The 24,194-nt window shown below is 48.8% G+C and overlaps 1 protein-coding gene across 5 annotated transcripts; it reads right to left on the reverse strand.

Moving 5' to 3' along the window:
• Positions 1-14,338: 14,338 nt before the first annotated feature.
• Positions 14,339-23,448, reverse strand: TCF23 (transcription factor 23). 5 transcript variants are annotated; one of them, XR_008652409.2, is made up of 5 exons: positions 21,970-22,577; positions 20,958-21,200; positions 18,539-18,640; positions 17,445-18,396; positions 15,010-17,035 (listed from the first exon to the last, which is right to left on the reverse strand). XR_008652409.2 is itself a non-coding variant. In XM_055252231.2 (5 exons), exons 1-5 carry the CDS (start codon positions 23,210-23,212, stop codon positions 18,178-18,180), a joined length of 756 nt encoding a protein of 251 aa, XP_055108206.1. In that variant the 5' UTR covers positions 23,213-23,448; the 3' UTR covers positions 15,010-18,177. The 5 variants fall into 5 exon arrangements, 4 of the variants coding, with proteins under 4 accessions (XP_055108208.1, XP_055108206.1, XP_055108205.1 ...); XM_055252231.2 differs by adding an exon at positions 23,148-23,448 and having other exon boundaries at positions 15,010-18,396; positions 21,970-22,096; XM_055252230.2 differs by having other exon boundaries at positions 15,010-18,396.
• Between the last annotated feature and the right edge of the window lie 746 nt (positions 23,449-24,194).

Raw genomic sequence — 24,194 nt, forward strand, 5'->3', positions numbered from 1 at the left:
CTGGGATTACAGGCACATGCCACCACTCCTGCTAATTTTTGTATTTTTAGTAGAGACAGAGTTTCGTTGTGGTCTCCAGGCTGGTCTCCAACTCCTGACCTCAAGTGATCCACCCGCCTCAGCCTCCCAAAGTGCTGGGATTACAGGCGTGAGCCACCGCGCCCAGCCAAGGGTGGTTCTGAGAATGGGGAAAAAGTTGGAAACTTAAACCAAGTGGGGCTGCCGGGTTAAAGAGCTGTTGCCACCTTGATAGGGGGGCGCAAGAAGCAAACTGCAAGAAGCAAATCCCCGCTCCCTCCTCCCGTCTTGCGGGCTTCCTCTAGCACCCTCTATTGGTGGAGCCCAGCGAAGTGCCAGCTGGCAAACCAGAAAGTGGTTTGCAGAACCTCAGCCCCAGCGCCATAGGAAACAAACGCAGGGTTCCTGCTTGGGGCTATTACAAATAACGCTGTTACGAGCGCTCTCATGCATATCTTTTTTTTTTTTTTTTGAGACAGTGTCTCACGCTGTCGCCCAGGTTGTAGTGCAGTGGCGCGATATCAGCTCACTGCAACCTCTGCCTCCCAGGCTCAAGCGATTCTCCTGCCCCAACCTCCTGAGTAGCTGGGACTACAAGCGTGCACCACCACGCCTGGCTAATTTTTTTGTATTTTTAGTAGAGACGGGGTTTCTCCATGTTGGCCAGGCTGATCTAGAACTCCTGACCTCAGGTGATCCGTCCGCCTAGGCCTCCCAAAATGCTGGGATTACAGGCGTGAGCCACAGCGCCCGGCCCTAGGCTTGTTTATATCCTGGATTTAACAGATACAGATATTAACCATTCTGGTGGGTGTGTTGTAGTATCTCAAGATTTCAATTTGCATTTTTCTAATAACTAATGAAGTTGAGCATGTTTAGCCATTTGGATATCCTCTTTAGAAAGGTGCCTGACCAAGGCCGGATGAGGTGGCTCCCGCCTGTAATCCCTGCACTTTGGGAGACTGAGGCAGGAGGATCCCTTGAGCCCAGAAGGTCGAGGTTGCAGTGACCTATGATGGTGCCACTGCACTCCAACCTGAGTGACAGAGAGAGTCTCTGTCTCTTTAAAAAAAAAAAAAACTGTGTTTCTAACCCATTTCGCCATTTACTACTGAATTATCAGTCTCTGTCTTACTGCTTTGTGGGGATTTTTAACACATTCTTGATAGAAGCCCTTTTAAATATGTGAATTATATGGCAAATAGTATCTTCTCCCAGTCTGTGAACTTGTCTTTTTCACTCTCTCAATGGTATCTTGTGATGAATAGGTGCTCCTAACTTTATGTAGTATAATTTATCACTCTTTTCCTTTAGAGTTGATGCTTTTTGTGTCTTCTCTAAAATAATATTTCCCTATTCCAAGGACATGAAGGTCTTCTCTTATAATCTATTATTCTTTTTATATTTTCCATCTCTTTCTCCCTATGAACTGAATTCTGGTTAATTTCTAAAGATCCGTCTTCTGATTTGCTAGATCTATTTCTTTTTTCTTTTTCTTTTTTTTTTTTTGAGAAGGAGTCTTCCTCTGTCGCCCAGGCTGGAGTGCAGTGGCATGATCTTGGCTAACTGCAACTTCCATTTCCTAGGCTCAAGTGATTCTCCTGCCTGAGCCTCCAGAATAGCTGGGACTGCAGGCGTGTGCCACCATGCCCGGCTAATTTTTCTGTATTTTTGGTAGAGATGGGGTTTCACCATATTGCCCAGGCTGGGCTCGAATTCCTGACCTCAACTGACCCGCCCTCCTCAGCCTCCCAAAGTGCTGGGATTACAGGCATGAGCCACTGTGCCCAGGCTGCTAGATCTATTTCTAGCAGTTTCTAATCATCCACTGAGTCTCTAATTAAAATATCTTATTTTTAATTTCTAGAAATTCTATTTTTTCCCAATTCTGCCTGGTTATTTTTGACAGCCTCTTATTCCTGCATTGTATTTTCAAAATTCTCTTTCTTTCCTTAAACCTATTAAACATCTTTCCTGTATATTCTATGCCTAAACATTACATGATTTGCAATCCTCTCAAGTGTGATTCTAGAGTTTAATGGTACGGCTATTGCTCATTTAGAGTGACATGCCTCCTTCTGACTTTTATAATTGTTTGCTGTAAGCTCAAGGTTGTTGGAGTTGTATCCATGGGAATCCTTCAAAGCATGGCTTTATTTATTACTTATTTTTATTTTTTGAGCCAAGGTCTCGCTCTGTCACCCAGGCTGGTGTGCAGTGGCCTGATCATGGGTCACTGCAGTCTCAACCCCCGGGGCTCAAGCAGTCATCCCGCCTCAGCCCCCTGGGTAGCTGGGACTACAGGCATGTGCCACCATGCCCAGCTAATTTTTGTATTTCTTGTAGAGATGGGGTTTTACCATGTTGCCTAGGCTGGTCTTAGACTCCTGGGCTCAAGCCATCGGTCCGTTTCAGCCTCCCAAAGTGCTGGAATTACAGGTGTGAGTGGCTGTGCCTGGCCACTGCGTGGATTTAAAACGTGTTCCTCCAGAGAAGGTTTGCACCTGCTTGTGCCAGGAAACACTACTAAATTGAGACCACTTTAAGTTTTTGGCCTCCCCCACAACAAAACATTTAAGGGTTTAGAGACTTTTCTCCTCCGTACCCAGAGACAAGACCTCTCTGAGCAATTATCCCCATCCCTCTTTTCCTCACTGAGGGTGTTGCCTTTTGAGGATCCCAACTTTGTGACAGAGTCTCTGATCCAACTTCCCATTTTGAATGGGCCCTAGGTGTTGTCTCCTGTCCCCAGGTGTGGCCTGTAAGACCCAGGCCTTGGGCACCAGGAATTTGCAGATATTGCAAAGGCAGCACTGACCTGGGTGCTGGCTTACCATTTTTGGCTACATGCTTCCTTATTCTTTCTCTTATTCTTTTCCCTTACTTTTCTGCCAGGCAAGCAATACATTTAAAAATATGTTTTTATGATTTTAGCCATCATTTTGAGTGTTCTGTACCAGGAGAGTTTCTCTGAACATCTAGTCCACCATAGTGTCAGAAATGGGTGTAGGCTTGGGCCTTTGTTACAAGCAGGTTTTTAAAGGCAAAAAAAGGGGACAAGGAGTGGGCTGATTCAAAGTTGTCTGTCAGGAATTCTCATTGGTTTACAGAAATAACATTGATTAATGATTGGCTGTACAGTGTTGAGCTATAGAGTGTGGGTTATAGAGGACCAGAAGTGGCAGGAAATGGAAGAACAAATCTTAGAGGAGCCAATTTGGGGAGATTTTAAGCTTTCTAAAAAGCCAATTAAGTTTTACATTTTCATTAGCAAAATCATGCCAACCAGAAAGCAAACGGAGGGATCAAACTTTTTTTTTTAAAGGGGTGTCAATCAACTAAAAAAAATTCCCAGAAACAGAATCCAAAAGAGAAAAAGCAAAGAGCCCCCAACCCCAAATATAGCCTGGGTATTGGCTTGTAAACAGAAAAACCAAACTCTGTGAAATATATTAAAGAAGTTTATTCTTAGCCCATATGAGTGACCATGGCCAGGGGAATAGTCTCAAGAAGTCTTGAGAAAGTGTGCCTGAGGAGTCAGGTTACACTTTGGTTTTATACATTTTAGAGGGACAGGAGTTACAGGCAAAGATATAAATCAATACATAAACAATATACATTGGTTTGGCCTGAAAAGTTGGGACATCTTGAAGTGGGAGCTTGCAAGTCATGGGTGGGTTTTAGAAATTCTTTAGTTGATGGTTGAGAGAGTTAAGCTATTGCTTAAAGACTTGAATTCAGTAGAAAAGAATGATTGAGTTAAGGTAAGAGGGTCAGGGCAGCATGGTGGCTCACGCCTGTAATCCCAGCACTTTTGGAGGCTGAGGTGGGTGGATCACTTGAGGTCAGGAGTTCAGGACCAGCTTGGCCAACACGGTGAAACCCCCTCTCTACTAAAAATACAAAAATTAGCCGGACCTGGTGATGCACGCCTATAATCCCAGCTACTTGGGAGGCTGAGGCACAAGAATCCCTTGAACCTGAAAGGTGGAGGTTGCAGTGAGCCAAGATCACACCGCTGCACTCTAGCTTGGGCAACAGAGTGAGACTCTGTCTAAAAACAACAACAAAAACGACAAATAAAAAAGGGAGTCACGGGTGCCAAGGCCCTTATTATGGAGAGGAAGCCTCACAGGGAGCAGCCCTCAGAAAGAATAGATGGTAAATGTCTCTTTTCAGATTTTTTAAAGTGTCAGCCTCTCAGTTAATCTCTCCTAGCTCTTGGAAAGGCCTAGAAAGGAAGACCTGGTTGCAGTGATAGATATTCTCTACAGACACAAACTTCCCCCACAAAAGACAGCTTTGCAGGACCATTTCAAAATATGCCAAACAAATATATTTTGGAGTAAAATATTTTTATTTCCTTCAGGGCCTGTAATCTGCCATGTGGTGCTAAGCCACAGTCAGGTTGGAAAGTAAGCCATAGTATACTGCGTTAATTTTAAAAACCCAGTTAACGAGATTTTATGGTTTGTTGGGTATGATTTAACCCTTGCCTTTCATGGCCTCTAGCAGTTTCTAATCATTCACTGAGTCTTTAATTAAAATATTATATTTTTAATTTCTGGAAATTCTATTTTTCCCCCAATTCTGCCTGGTTATTAGATTTGTTGGAAATAAAGCTCAGGAAATAAAGCTCAGGAAATAAAGCTCGCAAAGGAAATGGGCACTCACAAGGATAACTTCTCCGCAAGGCAAAATTTTACTTCTATAGAAGGGTGCTACCTGCATGCAAGGCAGAGGCAAGGGAGCACACTGAACGAAGGAGAGCAGGCGTTTTTATCCCTAACGCAGACCCTGTTCCTGGGTCCTCCCCTGGTTGGCTGGAGTCAGACCACATGATCTAAGCTAATCCCGATTGGCTAGTATTGACATCATCCAAGGAGGCAAGGGTGGGCACTTGATGGGAAGGACAGGTACATAGGTGATGGGACATGCTTGGAGGTGTTTGGGTGCAACAGAGATAGGGAGGGCTGATAGATGGACAGGTAACATTACTTTCAGAATAGAACAAAGAACCAGGAACTGAAACCTTTGAAGAGAAACTGTTCGTGCCTAACAGATTCTTGTTCAAAATTTGGTATCTTATTGCCACAAAAACTCTCTTTTGCCAGTCTTATAATCCCTGTTTTAACCACAATGCTTGTCAGTTGTGCCTAAACACCAAAAGGGAGGGGGGGTGTAACAAGACATGTCGGACCTCACTTCCCACTGTAAACCAAAAATAAAAGTCTGAACCCCTAGTCATCTGAATGAACTCCTCCTGTCCGTAAAGGGCATTCCAAAGTTAACCTGAAACACTAGTTCAGGCCATGATGGGAAGGGGGTTCAGACATGCCTCATGATACCCTCCTCCCTTCTGGATTTACTGATAGAACAGACTCTTTAAGTCTGATAAGAACATTTACAATCTATTCTCTCTGAAGCCTCTGAAGCCTGAGACCTGGAGGCTTCACCTGTATCATAAAACCTTGGTCTCTACAACCCCTTATCTTAACCTGGACATTTCTAAGCCTTTAGACAGTAACTTAACTCTTTCAACCAATTGCCAGTCAGAAAATCTTTAAATCTACCTTTCATGCGTGTCCGTGTGAAGAGACCACCAAACAGGCCTTGCATGAGCAACATGGCTGTTTGTTTCACCTGGGTGCATGCGGGCTGAGTCCGAAAAGAGAGTCAGCGAAGGGAGATAAGGGTGGGGCCGTTTTATAGGATTTGGGTAGGTAAAGGAAAATTACAGTCAAAGGGGGTTTGTTCTCTGGCAGGCAGGAGTGGGGGTCGCAAGGTGCTCAGTGGGGGCACTTTTTGAGCCAGGATGAGCCAGGAAAAGGACTTTCACACGGTAATATCATCACTTAAGGCAAGGACTGGCCATTTACACTTCTTTTGTAGTAGAATGTCATCAGTTAAGGTGGGGCAGGGCATATTCACTTCTTTTGTATTCTTCAGTTACTTCAGGCCATCTGGGCGTATATGTGCAAGTCACAGGGGATGCGATGGCTTGGCTTGGGCTCAGAGGCCTGATACTACCTAAGACCCGGAAGCCCTCCACCAGCTTCTAGTTGCCCTGCCTTTCTGGACTGAACCAATGTACATCTTACATGTATTGAGTGATGTGTTTTTTTTTGTTTTTTTTTTTTTGAGACGGAGTCTCACTCTGTTGCCTAGGCTGGAGTGCAGTGGCACTATCTCGGCTCACTGCAAGCTCCGCCTCCCGGGTTCACGTCATTCTCCTGCCTCAGCCTCCCAAGTAGCTGGGACTACAGGCGCCCGCCACCATGCCCGGCTAATTTTTTGTATTTTTTAGTAGAGACGGGGTTTTACCGTGTTAGCCAGGATGGTCTCGATCTCCTGACCTCGTGATCCACCCGTCTCAGCCTCCCAAAGTGCTGGGATTACAGGTGTGAGCCACCGCACCCAGCCAAGTGATGTCTTATGTCTCCCTAAAATGTATAAAGCCAAGCTGTGGCCCAACCACCACATTCTCAGGATTTCCTGAGGGCTGTGTCACAAGCCATTGGTTACTCATATTTGGCTCAGAATAAATCTTTTCAAATATTTTACAGAGTTTGACTCTATTCCTCAACACCATTATGGCTGGGAAGTCAGTTTTTCAGATTTCTCTGGGGTCCCCTTGGCCAATAGAGAATCTGTTCATTCAGTTGGGGGACTTAGGATTTTATTTTTCATTCACAAACTTCTAGTTAGGCTGACTTCTGACCAGAGCTCTTAAAACTTTTTTTTCAAATCTATTATTATTTGATTTCATCCAGGATAAAGAGAAAGTAGGTTTCTCATTCAATTTGCATGGTTTTAAAATCAGTTTTTTCCAATAGTGCATGCAAATGAATTATTTTAGGCATTTCAAAGGACCCCCATTTTGACTGCTGTTGCTTATGACTATCCTGGGTTATATGGGTCCATTTTCCTAGATATTTACAAAAAGACACTCCATTAGGTGTTGTACATAAGCCCAGTTGGTGTCTCCAAGAAAGGCTGCCTCCTTAGAGAGTCTTTGGAGTTGGATGATTTGTTACCCGTGTTAAAAGAAAAACTTCAGCCAAATTAAATTTAAAGGAGATTAATTGAGCAAGGAACGATTTGTGAATCAGGCAGCCCCGAGAATCACAGCAGATTCAGAGAGACTCCAGGGATGCCTCGTGGTCAGAACAAATTTATAGACAAAAAAAGGGAAGTGGCATACAGAAATCGGCAGTGAGGTACAGAAACAACTGGATTGGTTGCAGGTTGGTGTTTACCTTATCTGAACACAGTTTGAACACTTAGCAGTCTATGAGTGGTTGAAGTATGGCTGCTGGGATTGGCCAAGACCCAGCTATTGTTACAGGTGCATACTGCTAAGTTAGATTTTCAATCTTGTCTGCATTTTTTTTTTTTTTTTGAGACAGGTTCTCACTCTGTCACCCAGACTGGAGTGCAGTGACACGATCTCGGCTCACCACAACCTCCGCCACCCAGGCTCAAGTGATTCTCCTGCCTCAGCCTCCCAAGTAGCTGGGATTACAGGCGTGCACCACCACGCCTGGCTAATTTTTGTACTTTTAGTAGAGATGGGGTCTCATCATGTTGGCCAGGCTGGTCTCAAACTCCTGACCTCAAATGATCCACCCGCCTTGGCCTCCCAAAGTGCTGGGATTACAGGCGTGAGCCACCGTGAAGCGCCTTGTCTGCCTATTACTAAGTTACAGTTCATCCACAAGAACTCAAATGTAGAAGTACGGAGTCCTTCTCAGGCCATATTTAGTTGCTTTAACACACATAATTTAGACAACTGAATCACTCAGGACTAAGCTCTGGGGAATGTTGTGGTTCAAAACATGCTGCTTGTGAGTGTAGCTCCTCAGTATGTCACCAATGAGTTGGGTCCACTCTTTTATGTATCTCAGAAACTTGGAGTCCCTGGAGGGTCACCGAGGGCTCACTAGTGCTAGATGACCAGGCTTCACGTGCATTTGCTGGCAGTGCAAGAGATTGCAGATGTTCCTCTGAGAGAGGATACCCTGTAAGGCCACTGGATATCATGGACAAGAGTCCAACACCTCCACCACGTCTCTAATTATTTAGAGCACTCTAACAGGTCAGAGGGAACAAGAGCCTTTCATCTTTAGAGTGAAGAATCCATTCACTCTCATTAATTAGGAAAAATAACTTCAAGAGAGGTTGGTCATAGGTGAAACAAGTCCGATTTCCAGAATAAAAGGTCACAATGCAACAAGACCTCAGCTGAAAACGAAAGCAAACCGCAGTTCTATGTGTTGGCAGAAAACAAAATCTTTTTTTTTTTTTGAGACGGACTCTCACTCTGTCGCCCAGGCCCGAGTGCAGTGGCGCAATCTCGGCTCACTGCAAGCTCTGCCTCCTGGGTTCACGCCATTCGCCCGCCTCAGCCTCTCTGAGTAGCTGGGACTACAGGCGCTCGCCACCACGCCCGGCTAATTTTTTTGTATTTTTAGTAGAGACGGGGTTTCACCGTGGTCTCGATCTCCTGACCTCGTGATCCGCCCGCCTCGGCCTCCCAAAGTGCTGGGATTACAAGCGTGAGCCACCGCGCCCGGCCCAGAAAACAAAATCTTGATTGCCTGACTTCAATAGGAAAATCAGAGACAGAGACCTTCATTCTGAGAGAGTCAAAAAAGAAACAGCCCAAATTAAAATCTGGACCTTAACCAAAGAAAGGGAGGTCCAGATTCAGAACTCACCTGCAACGCCAGATAGGACTTCTGAAGACAGAGAACACAGTGGATTCGTGCAGGTGCTGAGCACTACTTCCAGAGAGAAACACCGGGTGGTCAGGGCTGAGTCATTCCAAATCCTGCTATGTCAGATGTGTTGATCCAAAGGAAAAAAAAATGGAGGCAAAATTACCTAAGTAGAGAGTTTTGTGGGGCCAAGTTTGAGGAAGGCAACCCGGGAGTGTATATTCAGGGCAATTTGAATCCAATGTCCCAGGTTGCAGTCCTCAAACTTTGTCCAAATAAACTCTCTACTTGTATTAATTTTGCCTCAATTTTTTCCTCAATATTTAAAAAAAAAAAATGTCATTTTTAGGCCAGGAGTGGTGGCTCACGCCTGTAATCTCAGCACTTTGGGAAGCTGAGGAGGGAGGATCACTTGAGTCTTAGAGTTTGAGACCAGCCTAGGCAACATAGTTAGACCCCATTTCTAAAAAAAATTGAAAAAAAAAAAATTAGCCAGGAGTGGTGGCACACACCTGCAGTCCCAGCTACTCAGGAGGCTGAGGAGATGGGAGTATCACTTGAGCCTGGGAGGTCAAGGCTGCAGTGGGCTGAGATAATGCCACTCCACTCCAGCCTGGGCAACAAAGGGAGACCCTGTCTCAAAACAAAAAAAAAATAAAAATAAAAACACACACAAAAACGAAATGTCATTTGTGCAAAAGTCATTTTTACTCCAGCAGCTGGTCAAGTATGCTTTACAAACCCTGAGTGTTCTCTTTCCTGCTCTGTTTCTTCATGTCTGCTTAGACTGTCTCTGGGGAAACACCTATAGATTTCATGATTGCCATAACTGAGCACAAATTGAATGAAAGCTCTGCAGAAAGAATGGCAATTACTGCATTAGGTGATGCAACCATCGCCCAGGACCATGTCAAATTGGGAAAAATAAAAGCTTTGAGAGAACTGAGCAACCTTACCAATACTCTTCTATTAAGACTTTTTTTTTCACAATTTTGCGATTTAGGAAGAGCTATGAGTTCTTTCAGACTAGATGATCTCCTTGGCTTGGGATGTAAATTTAAGCAGAAAAGGTTCTGGTAAAGAAGCCAAAGAGGATATTTCAACATTAAGCCAAGCATGGTGGCACAGGCCTATAGTCTCAGCTACTCTGTTTTTGGAAGGCAGGAGAATTGCTTGAGCCTAGGAGTTTGAAGTTAGCCAAGGCAACATAGTGAGACCCCCATCTCTTAAAAAAAAAAAAAGAAAAAAAGGGCCGGGCTCAGTGGCTCACGTCTGTAATCCCAGCACTCTGGGAGGCTGAGATGGGTGGATCATGAGGTCAGGAGTTCGAGACCAGCCTGGCCAACATGGTGAAACCCTGTCTCTACCAAAAATTCAAAAATTTGGCCTGGCACAGTGGTTCACACCTGTAATCCCAGCACTTTGGGAGGCTGAGGCAGGTGGGTCACCTGAGGTCAGGAGCTCGAGACCAGCCTGGCCAACATGGTGAAACCCTGTCTCTACCAAAAATTCAAAAATTTGGCCTGGCACAGTGGCTCACACCTGTAATCCCAGCACTTTGGGAGGCTGAGGCAGGTGGGTCACCTGAGGTCAGGAGCTTGAGACCAGCCTGGCCAACATGGTAAAGCCCTGTCTCTACTAAAAATACAAAAAATTAGACAGGCATGGTGGCGCATCTCTGTAGTCCCAGCTACTCGGGAGGCTGAGGTAGGAGAATCGCTTGAAACTGTGAGGCAGAGGTTGTGGCAAGCCGAGATTGTGCCTGGGCAACAAGTGCAAAACTCCATCTCAAAAAAAAAAAAAAAAAATTAGCCAGGCATGGTGGTGGACACCTGTAATCCCAGCTACTCAGGAGGTTAAGGCAGGAGAATTGCTTGAACCTGGGAGGTGGAGGTTGCAGTGAGCCGAGATCACACCATTGCAGTTCAGCCTGGGCGACAAGAGAGAAACTTCATCTCAAAAAAAAAAAAAAAAGAATGTACCTTCTCAAGGACCCCGGAGCTCCAGGGGCCCAGCCAGCCATCATGCAGTTAGCTGATATGTGACACGGAATCTGTGGTATGGTTTGGCTGTGTCCCCACCCAAATATCATCCTTAATTATAGTTCCCACAATCCCCACGTGTCATGGGAGGGACCCAGCAGGAGGTAATTTAATCATGGGGGTGTTTACCCTCAGGCTGTTCTTGTGATAGTGAGTGATGAGATCTGATGGTTTTATAAGGGGCTTTCTTGCTTTTGCTCTGCACTTTTCCTTGCTGCCACCATGTGAAGAAGGACGTGTTTGCTTCCCCTTCCGACATGATGTAAGTTTCCCGAGGCCTCCCCAGCCCTGTGGAACTGTGAGTCAATTAAACCTCTTTCCTTATTAAATTACCCAGTCTCGGGTATGTCTTTATTAGCAGCATGAGTACAGACTAATACAATCCATTTTCATCCAACTGGGCCTGGACCCAGAGCTACTGAGGCACTAAAGCATGATACAACTGTCAAATGATTTAGGCCGACTCGATTTACTCAACTTGTTTTTCTGCTTCCACCATCATCAATGTGGTGGGTTGTTTCTATTCTGATTACTGGATCATACTTTTTGGTAACTTTTCCGAGGTTAAAGAAAAAGCAATTGTCTTTGGCCCTACGTAACTTCTGGCATATTTAATGGCAGAGGCTCTTAGTTCCCTCTTCTCTCCCCGACATCTTAGTGCTCAGTTCCTACCTCTTTTGAGTATCTCCTGGGGTTACTCTGAACCCTGGAGTGGGCCGTTGCCCTCTGTTTTGCTGCTCAGCAGCTGACCCTCTTGCTGTGTTGGGGGTCAAACTTTCTCTCCTATGGCAAAGTGTGGGAGGTAGAACCCGGGAGAGGGGAGGCGCCTACCACATTCCCAAGGCAGCCTGGAGCACAGAGGTGGGGGAAGTAGGGAAAGTAGGAAACCTAGAGTCTACCAAGAGGCCAGAGATACTCACCCTGGGGCCGACCATCCACAAAGCTGGAAAGGTGGCAGTTTTTTGGAGGCCACTTGCCAACCAGGGCCTGTGGAGCTGCAGCTGACAGGCAGCCCTGTGGGGGTCGGAGGACCTGGAATCAGCTCACCAATGAGAGTGTGGGTGAGGGTGTGGGATTGCAGTGCAGAGGACCACCGAGGGGCTGGAAGAGGGCCCTAAGGGACTCTACTGCCTGGGGGGAAAGGCTCCTGCCCTCTGAGCTCTTGGGTGTCCGTAGCTATCAGGCTTTTCCGCTGCTATGTAGGAGGTAGGTGGGGGCGGGGGCCTCTGGGCCCCAAGGGAGGACATGGGGCCCACTGCCGTGGTTGGTTCCACCCAGACTCAGAAGCACCTCTGCCTTCAGGGGGAATGCGAGGCCGGTCCCTGAACTCTGTGACCGTTTATCCAGTGTTGCTGAAGCTCCTGGCCCTCCTTCCGTTGTCCTGTCAGAAGCGGCTCCACTGCAGGAGCTACGGCCAGGTAGCACCTGCTGTCCCAGTGACCCCTCCCTGCCCTTCTCCGCAGACGCCACTGACTCTTCAGGTTCCCTTCTACCCCTTTTCTCTCTCCCTGCCTCCAGTGCCCCTCTCTGTCAGGAACAGCTAAGCCTGGGCTGTCCCACACAGCTGTCTCAGTTTCTACCCACAGGACTGCACTGGCTTGGTGGGCAGAAGGATCTCAGGGTTCAGAGGAGCTCAGCCCTGGCCTGGGCCGGTCAGCTCCCCTCCCCAGCCCACCCTGCGCTCTCCACTGTGCTGTGCTCTCCCTCTCTTCCCCATGCTCTTCCTCCTGAACCCAGCCTTGCTGGGCTCCCTTCTAGTGGGGAACTTTTCAGCATGAATCCCATCACCACCTGTCGTTCACCTTCACCAGCTCTGTGTTTGCAGGACCACCTCGTGATCACTGGCTTGTCTCCTGAGAAGCTGAGGAATGGTGTGCTGGGGTACAGCAGAGACAAGGAGGCCATGACTCTGGCCCCCACGGCCCATCAGGGAAGCAGCCCCACCTGTGTCCTCCAGGAGCCCTCCCTGTGATATTGACTCAGGACCCCACCTCTGTCTTCACTGTGCCAGGCGCTCCCCCTCAACCCAAGTCCTCTGTCTCTGGGTGGACTAGAGCTGCCTCAGTACAGGGATGAGCCGGCGGGCAGGCCAGGGGCTTTCCTCAACAAGCTATTCTAGATTTGATGTTCTCGTAATTTTTGTTCTCAGGACCCCTTTACATTCTTAAAAAAAGTAGGACCCCGAAGAGCTTTTGCTTATGTGGGTTATATCTATCCATAACCATCACATTATAAATTAAAATAGAGAGTTTAAAAAAATATTTATTTTAAAATAACACTAATTGATTAACCCATTTTATGTGAACATATATAACATTTTTATGCAATATTATTATTTTCCATATAAGAAGAAAATATTTAGTGAGAATGGCAGTGCTTTACATTTTTTGAAAATATCTTTAATGTCTGTTGTAATAGACAGCTAGAGTCTCTTATCTGCTTCTTCATTCCATTTGTTGCAATATCACATGTCATGTGGCTCCTGGAAAATTCCACTACACTCTTGAGAGAGTAAGAGTAAAAAATATAGATAACTTCTTTTTTGTTTGTTAGTTTGTTTGAGACAGGGTCTCACTCCTGTTGCCCAAGCTGGAGTGCAGTGGTGAGAAGCGGTAAGAACACAGTTCACTACAGCCTCGACCTCCCAGGCTCAGGTGATTCTCCCATCTCAGCTTCTCGAGTAGCTGGGACTACGTGTGTACACAACCAAGCCCAGCTAATTTTTTGTTTTGTTTTGTTTTTATTTTTTTGAGATGGAGTCTTGCTCTGTCGCCTAGGCTGGAGTGCAGTAGTATGATCTCGGCTCACCGCAACCTTCGCCTCCGGGGTTCAAGTGATTCTCCTGCTTCAGCCTCCTGAGTAGCTGGAAGTACAGACGTCTGCCACCACGCCCAGCTAATTTTTCTGTATTTTTGGTAGAGATGGGGATTCACCTATTGCCCAGGCTGGGCTCAAACTCCTGACCTCAAGTGATCTGCCCTCCTTAGCCTCCGAAAGTGCTGGGATTACAGGCGTGAGCCACCATGCCCACCTTGTTTTGCTTTTTTTGAGACGGAGTCTTGCTCTGTCACCCAGGCTAGAGTGCAGTGGTGCGATCTTGGCTCACTGCAACCTTTGCCTCCCGTGTTCACACCATTCTCCTGCCTCAGCCTCCCAAGTAGCTGGGATTACAGCTGCCACCACACCTGGCCAATTTTTGTATTTTTAGTAGAGACGGGGTTTCGCCACGTTGCCCGGGCTGGTTTTGAACTCCTGGGCTCAAGAGAGCCACCTGCCTCCGCCTTCCGAAGTGCTGGATTACAGATGCGAGCCACCATGTGCAGCCTAACAATATGAAACTATCAAAGTAGTTTTGGCTACTTAGACCACCTTAAGGGCCTCAGAGACCCCCAGGGTTCCTAGACCATACTTTGAATACCTCTGAGCTGGAGCAGGAGTTAGCAAACTTCTGTTAAGGGACAGAGAGTAAATATTTTAGGCTTTTCAGTCTCTAGTGCAGCTATTTGACTCTGCAGTGCTATCAGGAAGGCAGCCATAAATAACACGTAAACACATAGGTGTGGATGTGTTCCAATAAAGCTTTATTTACAAAAATACATGGGGGGCTGGGTTTGGCCCACTGGCCATAGTTTGCCTACCTTGATCTAGAATAGAATAAGCTTTTAGGGGCCCTGGGTTTAGGGCTCATGCCACAAAAGGGAGAGGACAGTGCCATCTGACTCACCCTAGCCAGGCTCCTCACAGAGGAAGAGAAAAGGAATCTCAGAGAAGGCTAGATCCTCTACTTCTCTAGTTCCCAATTTGGTAAAATCCAGTGTCCACTGTATTACTTAGAAATCACTGGGCCAGCCGGGCGCGGTGGCTCACGCCTGTAATCCCAGCACTTTGGGAGGCCGTGGTGGGCAGATCATGAGGTCAGGAGATCGAGACCATCCTGGCTAACACGGTGAAACCCCATCTCTACTAAAAATACAAAAAAAAAAAAAAAATTAGCCAGGCGTGTTGGCAGGTGCCTGTAGTCCCAGCTAGTCGGGAGGCTGAGGCAGGAGAATGGTGTGAACATGGGAGGCAGAGCTTGCAGTGAGCTGAGATCATGCCACTGCACTCCAGCCTGGGCGACAGAGCAAGACTCTGTCACAAAAAAAAAAAAAAAAAAAAAAAAAAGAGAAATCACTGGGCCAGCTCTGCTTCTCCCACAGCCCCATCTTTTTTTTTTTTTTTTTTTTTTTTTTTTTTTTTAAGACAGAGTTTTATTCTTGTTGCCCAGGCTGCAGTGCAATGGCACAATCTCAGCTCACTGCAACCTCCACCTCCTGGGATCAAGCGATTCTTGTGCCTCAGCCTCCCGAGCAGCTGGAATTATAGGCATGTGCCACCACACCCAGCTAATTTCGTATTTTTAGTAGAGACAGGGTTTCACCATGTTGGTCAGGCTGGTCTTGAACTCCTGACCTCAGATGATCCGCCCCCCTCAGCCTCCCAAAGTGCTGGGATTACAGGCATCAGCCACCACACCCAGCCCCACAGCCCCATCTAAGCCTCCACCCTGCCATCCTGTTCCTCAGAAAGCACATGCTCTGTGGAGGGAGCCAGCAGGGAAGTCTTGTTCCCCACCTCTACCTCCATCCCAATCCCAAGTCCTGGGGATGGGGCAGGTGGTGCAGGAGGACCAAGTGGGCCAGGCCAGTCCCCTATGGAGCAGCTGAGCCTCCAACTCCTGAGCCAGGCCACCCTAGCGTCATTTGTCATCCATGCTCAAATGTTTTCATCCATATTTTATTTCTTTTCTTTTCTTTCTTTCTTTTTTTTTTTTTCCGAGATGGATTCTTGTTCTGTCACCCAGGCTGGAGTGCAGTGGCGCGATCTCAGCTCACTGCAACCTCTGCCTCCTGGGTTCAAGCAATTCTCCTGCCTCAGACTCCCAAGTAGCTAGGATTACAGGTGCCCACCATGACATCTGGCTAATTTTTGTATTTTTAGTAGAGTAGGGGTTTCATCATGTTGGTGAGGCTGGTCTCGAACTCCTGACCTCATGATCCGCCTGCCTCAGCCCCCCAAAGTGCTGGGATTACGGGCATGAGCCACCGAGCCTGGCTGTGTTTTTCTTTCTCGCTGCAGAGACAAAGGGGGTTACTCCTGGTTCTGGTTCATTCAGGCATCCAAGTCCTGACATGTCTCAAGGGCATTACCATGCTTGTCAGGGAGAGAGGGCCCAGTCCATCCTCTGGTTATTCCCATCCATCCCCTGGGCCTTCCCTTGGCTCACCCTGCCCCCTGCCAGGCCCCTTTGCTTGCTGGCCTGACGGGGCTGGGTCTCTGTGGCTGGAGGAGATGGCCTCTGCCCCGCCCCCTACGACTGTCCTGGGCACAAAGGAGAACAGCTTTGCCTTGAAAGGGCCCAAGACAGCCTGAGAAACTTGTAGTGATGGGACCTGCCTCCTGCAGCCCCCCACCTACGTCATCCTTCCTGTGCCCTCCTTGTCTACACCAGAGCCATGCAGTCACCCCTGAGGGCTCTAATGTTACTAGGCAAAGGCCTGAGTCTGAGCAGGACAGGATGGGGCAAGCTCCAACCCAAAGCCTACTCTATTATCAGGAGAAGCTCCATGCTATCCGGAGAACCTCGACACACACCCCGAGCCAATTTCCCTTCATCCCCAGGAAAACAGTGTGCCACCAACTGAGGAGGAAATGTATCTGCTCCTCTTCCTACCACTCCCGTGAACTCAACCAGGAAGATACTGCTGTTTGGCTTTAAAAATAGTACATTCTAGCTGGACTTTTATGGTCTTGTGAAGAACACTGTGCTCATGCCCTCCCACACCTGGCCTCTGCCCCTGCCTGGCCCTGTCCAGCTGCCCACATCAGCTCTGCACAAGCTCTTCAGGGTCCCTCTGCAGAGACTTGGTTCAAGGCAGATTTACGAGTTCAGCCTTGGCCGAGGCCTTCTCCTCATGGCTCCCGGCCACATTCCAGCTGTTCTCCCACATCCCAGGCAGCTCGGGGCTGGGATGTTCTGTGTCTCTTTTTCTACCTCTACCACAACTGGCTCAGTCACACCCCCAGCCCTATTTCAGCTCTGCCCTGGCCAGCCCTGTGGAGGTACAGGGTCCTGTCATGCCAGAACCCAGACCCCAACCATTCCCAGCCTGCCCAGAGCTCACTTACATTCATGGTGACAACAATGGTGTGTGTCTAAGGATAACCTTGTTGGGACTCTAGTTGGTCATGCCTGTCCCCTCCCACTCTGAAGGGCTGAAATTTAACCGAAAGGTAATTTGTTCCCTTTCTGGACTTCAGGTGTCAGGTTTGAGGCTATATCCGATCTGGAAAGTTATTTTCAGTGTGTGTAGATTCTATGATTAGTCCTCAAGTTATTTCTTTAGGGCCAGAGATGAGTTTCACTGAAGCTATATCACATTTCTGGCACCCCATGGCAGGACTTAGAGAAAGCCCCCAAAAACGATCTCTATGAGGCAGAGCTGGCCCCAGGATGCTAATAGACTAAGAAATAACTCCAGAGCCAGGGAAGCCTCGAACACAAATTTTACAAGTAGCCAATTGAGTGGTTGAGCAGTTGAAGGCAGGCCTATCTCATTTTTGCTTGAGGGCAGGTTTCTAACATAATGGAAAGAGAAGACTGTAATGATCACCCCCTATATACCTGATCTTCTCTTAAGGTCCTTCAAGGCTGTAATTGATTCTGTCAATATCCTTCACATGCAAGGCCATAAGTTGCTGCTTGGTTCAATTAAGGTAGAATTGCTTCTGGTTAAGATCTCAAACTAGGCATCTGGGACTATCTAAAAGTTTCTCTGGAAACTGGAATGTAAGCAATGCAAGATGTATGGCTTAACCTGTAGATATAACTCGTGTCAAGAAAACAGTGGGGTTGGGTGTGATGGCTCATGCCTGTAATCCCAGCACTTTAGGAGGCTGAGGTGGGAGGATCACTTGAGGCCAGGGATTTGAGGCCAGCCTGGGCAACATATCAAGACCCCATCTCTACATAAAAAGAAGAAGAAAAGAAAAGAAAAGAAAGAGTGGAAGAGTGCAGGAGCTGAGAGAGAAAATGTAGTGGTGAGGGGCAGCTTCTGGAAAGGCCCATACTACAGAGGCAGGAATCCTGAATTCCTCACTATCTCTCTAACATCAGGTAAGCATCTCATGATGCAGTTAGAAAGCACATTCCCTTCTTCAGTTTCCCCTCTGGCTGTGTGACCCAGCTCAGATCTGTTTACACTTGCAGGTACCAAGAGCCCATCTGGCCACCTGCCTTTCCCATCAGCACCTGGGGCTGGTGCCATCCCAGGCCCCTCCTTCTGCACCCGCCTCTTCGCTATCTGCAGATGGTTTGTAGAAACCTTAGGGGAAGAAAGCTAGGGTGGTTCCCTAGCTCAACTTTGAGCCCAATTATACCTCTTTCTCTCCCACTTCCCAGTAGCTATCACAGAAGAGCCATGGGGAAGTCCCCTCCTGGGGACCAAGGAGGAGGCTCTCCATCCTCTGCCCCTCTGGGTACTGTCCGTCACAGAAGTGCTACTGCTTCTCTTGGTCTGCATGCTGGAACTTGGGAGCTGAGTCTGAGTCAAGTCTGATGGCTGAGAATCTGGGGGCTGGTAGAAAATCCAGGTCCCTAAGCATGAGTCACAGTCTAGGAGAAAAGGGCGAGTGTGATAATTATTTGTCACCAAGAGCTGGTGAGAGTGGCGTGGCGGGAAGGAGAGCATCTGCCTCTCCAGGGACTTGGGACCCCACCTCTGCATCTCTTGTTCTTTGGCTGGGGGTGCTGGCTGTGGTGGAGTCAAGATCGGAGTACCCCAGGCCTCCAGCATAGAGACGAGATCGCATCGGCCACTTCTGCAAGACACAGATTGGGAAGTGAGAAATGCTGCTATTGCAGCCCTTCGTGGTCCAGGATCCTTGACACCCAAAACCCAGCTTTCTCCAGCATCCCTCCCTGACACCTTCCCCAGCCATCACTGCTCTGATCAGGGTCATCATCATGTACAGCTCCACACATTCTCCTGATCACCCAGAGCCTGGATGAAAGACACAGGAGGAGCCATCTGAGGAGGGAGAGGGCCCCAAGAAGGGCAGCCCTCTGTTGGGAGGGAGGTGGACAGAAGATCAGGTGGCCTGGGCAGAGCTGGCAACAGCCAGAGGCTGGGCAATGGGCAGAGCAGCAGAGCCAGGAAAAACTCCAAGCTGGGTCCTCCAAGGATTGCCCATCTTTCCAGCAGGAGCATGAGCAGTCCCAGAATATACCAGGTTGACTGCCCTGAAGTCGCCCTCCTCTTCACAACCTCTCCACCTGGGGTCTGAGGGAGCTGCTTCCTGGCCAACTGCCCCACCCTGTGGATGTGCTGGAGTGCTGGACCTAACAGGGCCCTCATTGGTTCATTCTTCAGCATAGCTGTTGATCACCTACTACAAGCAAGGGCCTTGCCTTGGTCACTATTTTACAGCGAAGGAAACTACTATACCATCCCAGGACCCTGCACCACCACTGACATTTCAGAATTCCCCCACTTAGTCTCAAATTTATACATTTTTAGCTATATTTGCATTGAAGAAAAAAAATAAGTTTTAAGACATTTCAGAACTATGACATTTAGGGGAAAGAGGTGGTGAAAAGTATCATAAAAATAAAGTTGAGAGGTGAGAGGATCACTTGAGCTTAGAGTTTGAGACCAGCCTGTGGAACAAAGTGAGACCCCTTCTCTACAAAAAAAAAAGAAAAGAAAAAAAAGAAAAAAAGCCAGGTGTGGTGGCATGAGCTTGTAGTCCCAGCTACTGGGGAAGCTGAGGTGGGACGATTCCTTGAGCCCAGGAGTTTGAGGGTACAGTAAGCTATGATTGTGCTACTGCACTCCAGCATGGGTGACAGTGAGACCCTGTCTCAAAAATAAGTAAATAAATAAATAGTCGGGTGCGGTGGCTCACACCTGTAATCCCAGCACTTTGGGAGGCCGTAGTAGGTGGATCACCTGAGGTCGGGAGTTTGAGACCAACCGGACCAAAGTGGTGAAACCCTGTCTCTACTAAAAATAGAAAAATTAGCCGGGCATGGTGGTGCATGCCTATAATCCCACCTACTCGGGAGGCTGAGGGAGGAGAATCACTTGAACCGGGAGGCGGAGGTTGCAGTGAGCCAAGATTGCGCCACTGCACTCCAGCCTGGGCAACAGAGTGAAACTCTGTCTCAAAAAAATAATAGTACATATATAAATAAATAATAAAATAAAAAAGTTGATACCACTGCAATGTTATCCTCAGAGGGCAAAGATGACTCTTCCTTTTTAACACAGTGCACTCTTCAACCAGCTCCCTGGAGTCTGTTTAGTGGCTATGAGCTTAGGGTCTGAAGTCAGACACCCCTGAGTTCAAACCGCTTTCAGTCTCATAACCTCCCTAAGCTTCAGTTTCCTCATCTGTAAAGTAATCCTCATTTGGTTTTTGCATGGATTAAAAGACAAAAATACACTAACGTACTTAACCCAGCTCCTGGCCTATCTTTAGCACTCAACTGTTAGCTATTATTGCAAAGATGATTAATGTTCATTAGACTTTCCATTGTACTCTGGAAGAGAAGTAAGGCTCATGTTAGCTTCTATTTTATGTGTAATAAAACTGAGGTTGAGAAAAGCTAGATTGCAGTCTGGCAAGTGGTGCGCGCCTTCCCTGTACTGCTCCCTGCTAACTCCCCCAGCTTGATTGCTTCTAGAATGATGGTCCCTCAGACCGTTGTTCTCCTAGAGGGCAGATCTCTCCTGCAACAGAAGCCTAGAAAGCACCAAGGCAGGCACAATGGGCTGAAGCTGCATGGGGATCTAGGACTCTCCTTGGTACAATTTCTTTTCCCAGGCCCCAGACTTGGAACCTGCTCCTTTTTTCCCCGTGACTCTAAGAACCCCAGAGTCCTTCCCTCCTCTTCAAGGAGGTGCATTCCCATGAAGCCATTTCCAGCCACACCCCCATGAGAAACCCAGGGTCAGCGCAGCCCCAAGGGTCAGGCTTGGCTCCTCTCCCTCTGAGACAGCAGGAGAAATTGGCTCCGATGTCAGTTCTACACAGGGCAGGGGGCCCAAGTCCAATGTCCCCCTCATTCCAATCCCTTTCTCCAAGGCCCTGGGCATTACGATCCACCTCTCAAGTCCCAGGGCTTGTGACCTACCTTGAGAGGGTGCAAGTAGTGGAGTCCACGCAGGAAGGGTGGCCAGGCAGGACCAGGCAACTCGTGGCCGAGTGTGCGGGTGAGGTGGGCTATGTAGCTGGCGGCGAGCACCAGCACGTCCAACTTGGAGAGCTTGGTGTCAGGCGGCACGGCAGGCAGAGCAGCCTGCAAAGCCAAGAAGGCCTGGCGCAGTGTCCTGACCCGGCTCCGCTCCCGCGCGGCGTTCTCAGGACTGGCCTCGCTCTGCACAGAGGGCCCCAGTGAGTGCGGGTGACCGGGACTCCCAACTGCCCTGACTTCTGAGAGCATTTGAGTGCAAGGTCTCCCACCAGAGTAGAAGGGTGTCTAGCAGTAGGCACCAGAGGGCCTCTGCCCACCTATGTCATCTTCAGCCCTGCTGCGTTTCACAGCTGAGAAAGTTGAGGGAAGGCCTGGCCAGGGGTCAGATGGCTGCAGGATGGCAGAGCTTGGCTCAGAACCCAGAGTCCTGTGTTCTCTCTACTACTCCACTCATGCCTCCTCAGAGCCTTTGTCCTGTCCCATGCCCAGTCTGAATCCTGCTTATCAGGGTGCGCTGGGGCCAGGGGGAGTTCAGAGCTACACCCTGTTTGGGAGGGCTGACCCTTGACCTAGCCAGGTCCTGAGATGACGAGGCTGCTGTGGGAAAGAGGAAAGACACAGAACCAGGGGTCAAAGCACACAGGCTGAAGTCCCAGTCCTACCACTGGCTGCTGCTCAGTGACCTTGGGAAATTCACATCCCTCTTCCCGGCTTCAGTTTCCTCAAGAGAAGTGAGTTAGTGCAGCTCTCTGAGCTGCACTCTGGTTCAAAGACCAGCTCTGATCTATCCCATCCACCCAAAGCATGACACCTTGGAGTCTAAGGGGCCAGTGTCCCCTCTCTTGGGCAGGAATGGTAATACTGAGTGAGGCTGTGCCATCAGAGGTGGCATCTCCCCACCCTCCAACCCTTTCCTCCCCTGGACCCCTCTGCAGGTCCAGGATTTCCTTACCCTGCCAAGAGCCAGGCCCCCAGCCCTGGTCCCTCGAGGGCCAGGGGTAGCTCTGCTCCATCTCTGGTTGCTCCAGCTTCTTTCTTCCCACGGGTCCTGCCTTGTCCTGCTGATGCGGCTCCTCTTCCTGTCAGCGCCTGGCAGCAACCGTGCTTTGGCCTGAGTCTGGCTATGCCCCACCCCTGGCATGGCTGGTGGCCCTCTGGCCTTCCTCTGTGACATGCCACCCCACTGGGCTATGGGGCTGCAGCCCACAGAGCAGAAACACACTGCCTGAGGAGGTCTTGGACTCAAGCTAGCTGGCTCTGGCTGGTCATCCAGCCAGCAATGTCTACATCCGAGGAAGCTGGCGCCAACTCAGTCCTGTTTGCTCCCTGCTCTGGGAAAACCGCCCACCAGGCACAGCCCCCGCAAAAAGCCTCCGCCTGCCTCCCAACCCGGCTGAGAGGTGGGGGTGCTGGATGCTGGGAGTGGCCAAGCCTTGGGAGGAGGCCCATGCTGAAGAAGGCAGGAGGATAGTGGGGGAATGGAGCTCCTTTCCGGCCATGCCTAACCTCAACAGTGTTCCTATGGTGGACCTGTGACTTCTGCTTTGGAGCTCAAGTCCATGGAGAGGACTTGAACCTCCTTTGTCTGTGCCAGAAGGCTGCCTGCATACATCCCTGAAAGGCCATTCCTCCCCTTGCCAATGAACGTGAGCTTCCAGCCACAGGGCGCGATTTGCCATGCCCCAAATATGCCTCCGATTCCCACTCTGCGTTTACATTTACCTTTCCACGCCCCAGAATACCTTCCTCCAGCTCTGCCAGGAGGTACTGCCCATCCTTCAGGTCTCCACCTTTCATTCGTGAAGACTTCAAATCCCGCAGGCCCAGAGCCCATGGGTCCCTGTTTGATTGGTACAACCACAGCCTGGCTAGTTTCCCAACAGTTCAATATTCATAGATTACTGTGTGCCAGGCACTGTGCTAAGATCTTATTTATTTCTCAGAGCAACCTTTTAAGAAAAAAAGAGACTCAGTTTAGACATGTGGGAACTGAGATATTGGGAGGTGAAATAACTTGCCCAATGTCAAACATCCGTTAAGTGGTGGGGTGGGATGAAAACCCAAGCCGTCAGTTGGACTTGGAAGGCTACCCCTCACCTGATGCTAGCCTGCCTCCCATGGGTTACTCACACGTCTGTCCCTGTGCTAGACATGAGGTCTCTGAAGGCAAGGGCCATGGTGTTCCTGAGTTGCATCACATCCTCCAAGAGCTAGTTAGGAGAAGGCAGGCTGAAGGAATCGCGAATCTGCCACAGCAGCCCCTGCTGTCTTCCAGGGACCTCTGCCTGCAGCAGAATCCAGCCTGATGTCCCTTGTCCCCCATTCTCGAACCTCAGGGGAGATCAAATAAGTAAGGAGAAAGTAAAAAGGTGGATGTACAGTGAGAAAGATATGCAGCCCACCACAGAGAAAGGGAAAAAGAGTCCAGGCGCGGTGGCTCACACCTATAATCCCAGCACTTCGGGAGGCAGAGGCAGGCAGATCATGAGGTCAAGAGATGGAGACCGTCCTGGCCAACTTGGTGAAACCCGGTCTCTACTAAAATACAAAAATTTAGCTGGGTGTGGTTCACACGCCTGTAATCCCAGCTACTCGGGAGGCTGAGGCAGGAGAATTGCTTGAACCCGGGAGGGGGAGGTTGCAGTGAGCCGAAATCGCCTGGGCTCCAGCCTGGGCAACAGAGCAAGACTCCGTCTCAAAGAAAAAAGAAAGGAAAGGAAAGGAAAGGAAAGGAAGGAAGGAAGGAAGGAAGGGAGGGAGGGAGGTAGGGAGGGAGGGAGGGAGGGCTGGGTGCAGTGGCTCACGCCTGTAATCCCAGCACTTTGGGAGGCTGAGATGGGCGGATCACGAGGTCAGGAGATCGAGACCATCCTGGCCAACATGGGTGAAAACCCATCTCTACTAAAAATTCAAAACAATTAGCCGGGTGTGGTAGTGGGTGCCTGTGGTCCCAGCTACTCGGGAGGCTGAGGCAGGACAATGGCGTGAACCTGGGAGGTGGAGCTTGTAGTGAGCCAAAATCGCACCAGTGCACTCCAGTCTGGGCAACAGAGCGAGACACCATCTTGAAAAAAGAAAGAAAGAAAGAAAGAAAGAAAGAGAGAGATAGAGAGAGAGAAAGAAAGAAAGAAAGACAGACAGACAGAAAGAAAGAAAGAAAGAGAAAGAAAGAAAGAA

This window comes from Symphalangus syndactylus, chromosome 18 (assembly GCF_028878055.3).
Source record: "Symphalangus syndactylus isolate Jambi chromosome 18, NHGRI_mSymSyn1-v2.1_pri, whole genome shotgun sequence".
In the NCBI taxonomy this organism is placed as follows: domain Eukaryota; kingdom Metazoa; phylum Chordata; class Mammalia; order Primates; family Hylobatidae; genus Symphalangus; species Symphalangus syndactylus.

What these genes read in the sequence shown, in the direction of transcription:
- TCF23 (XM_055252230.2), bottom strand. Translation starts at nt 22,191, where the DNA reads ATGTCACAGAGGAAGGCCAGAGGGCCACCAGCCATGCCAGGGGTGGGG. An exon ending in ACTACTTGCACCCTCTCAAG is followed by an intron (nt 18,641 to 20,957) that starts GTAGGTCACAAG and finishes TGTGTCTTGCAG; the next exon opens with AAGTGGCCGATGCGATCTCG. An exon ending in AAAGAACAAGAGATGCAGAG is followed by an intron (nt 18,397 to 18,538) that starts GTGGGGTCCCAA and finishes ATTTTCTACCAG; the next exon opens with CCCCCAGATTCTCAGCCATC.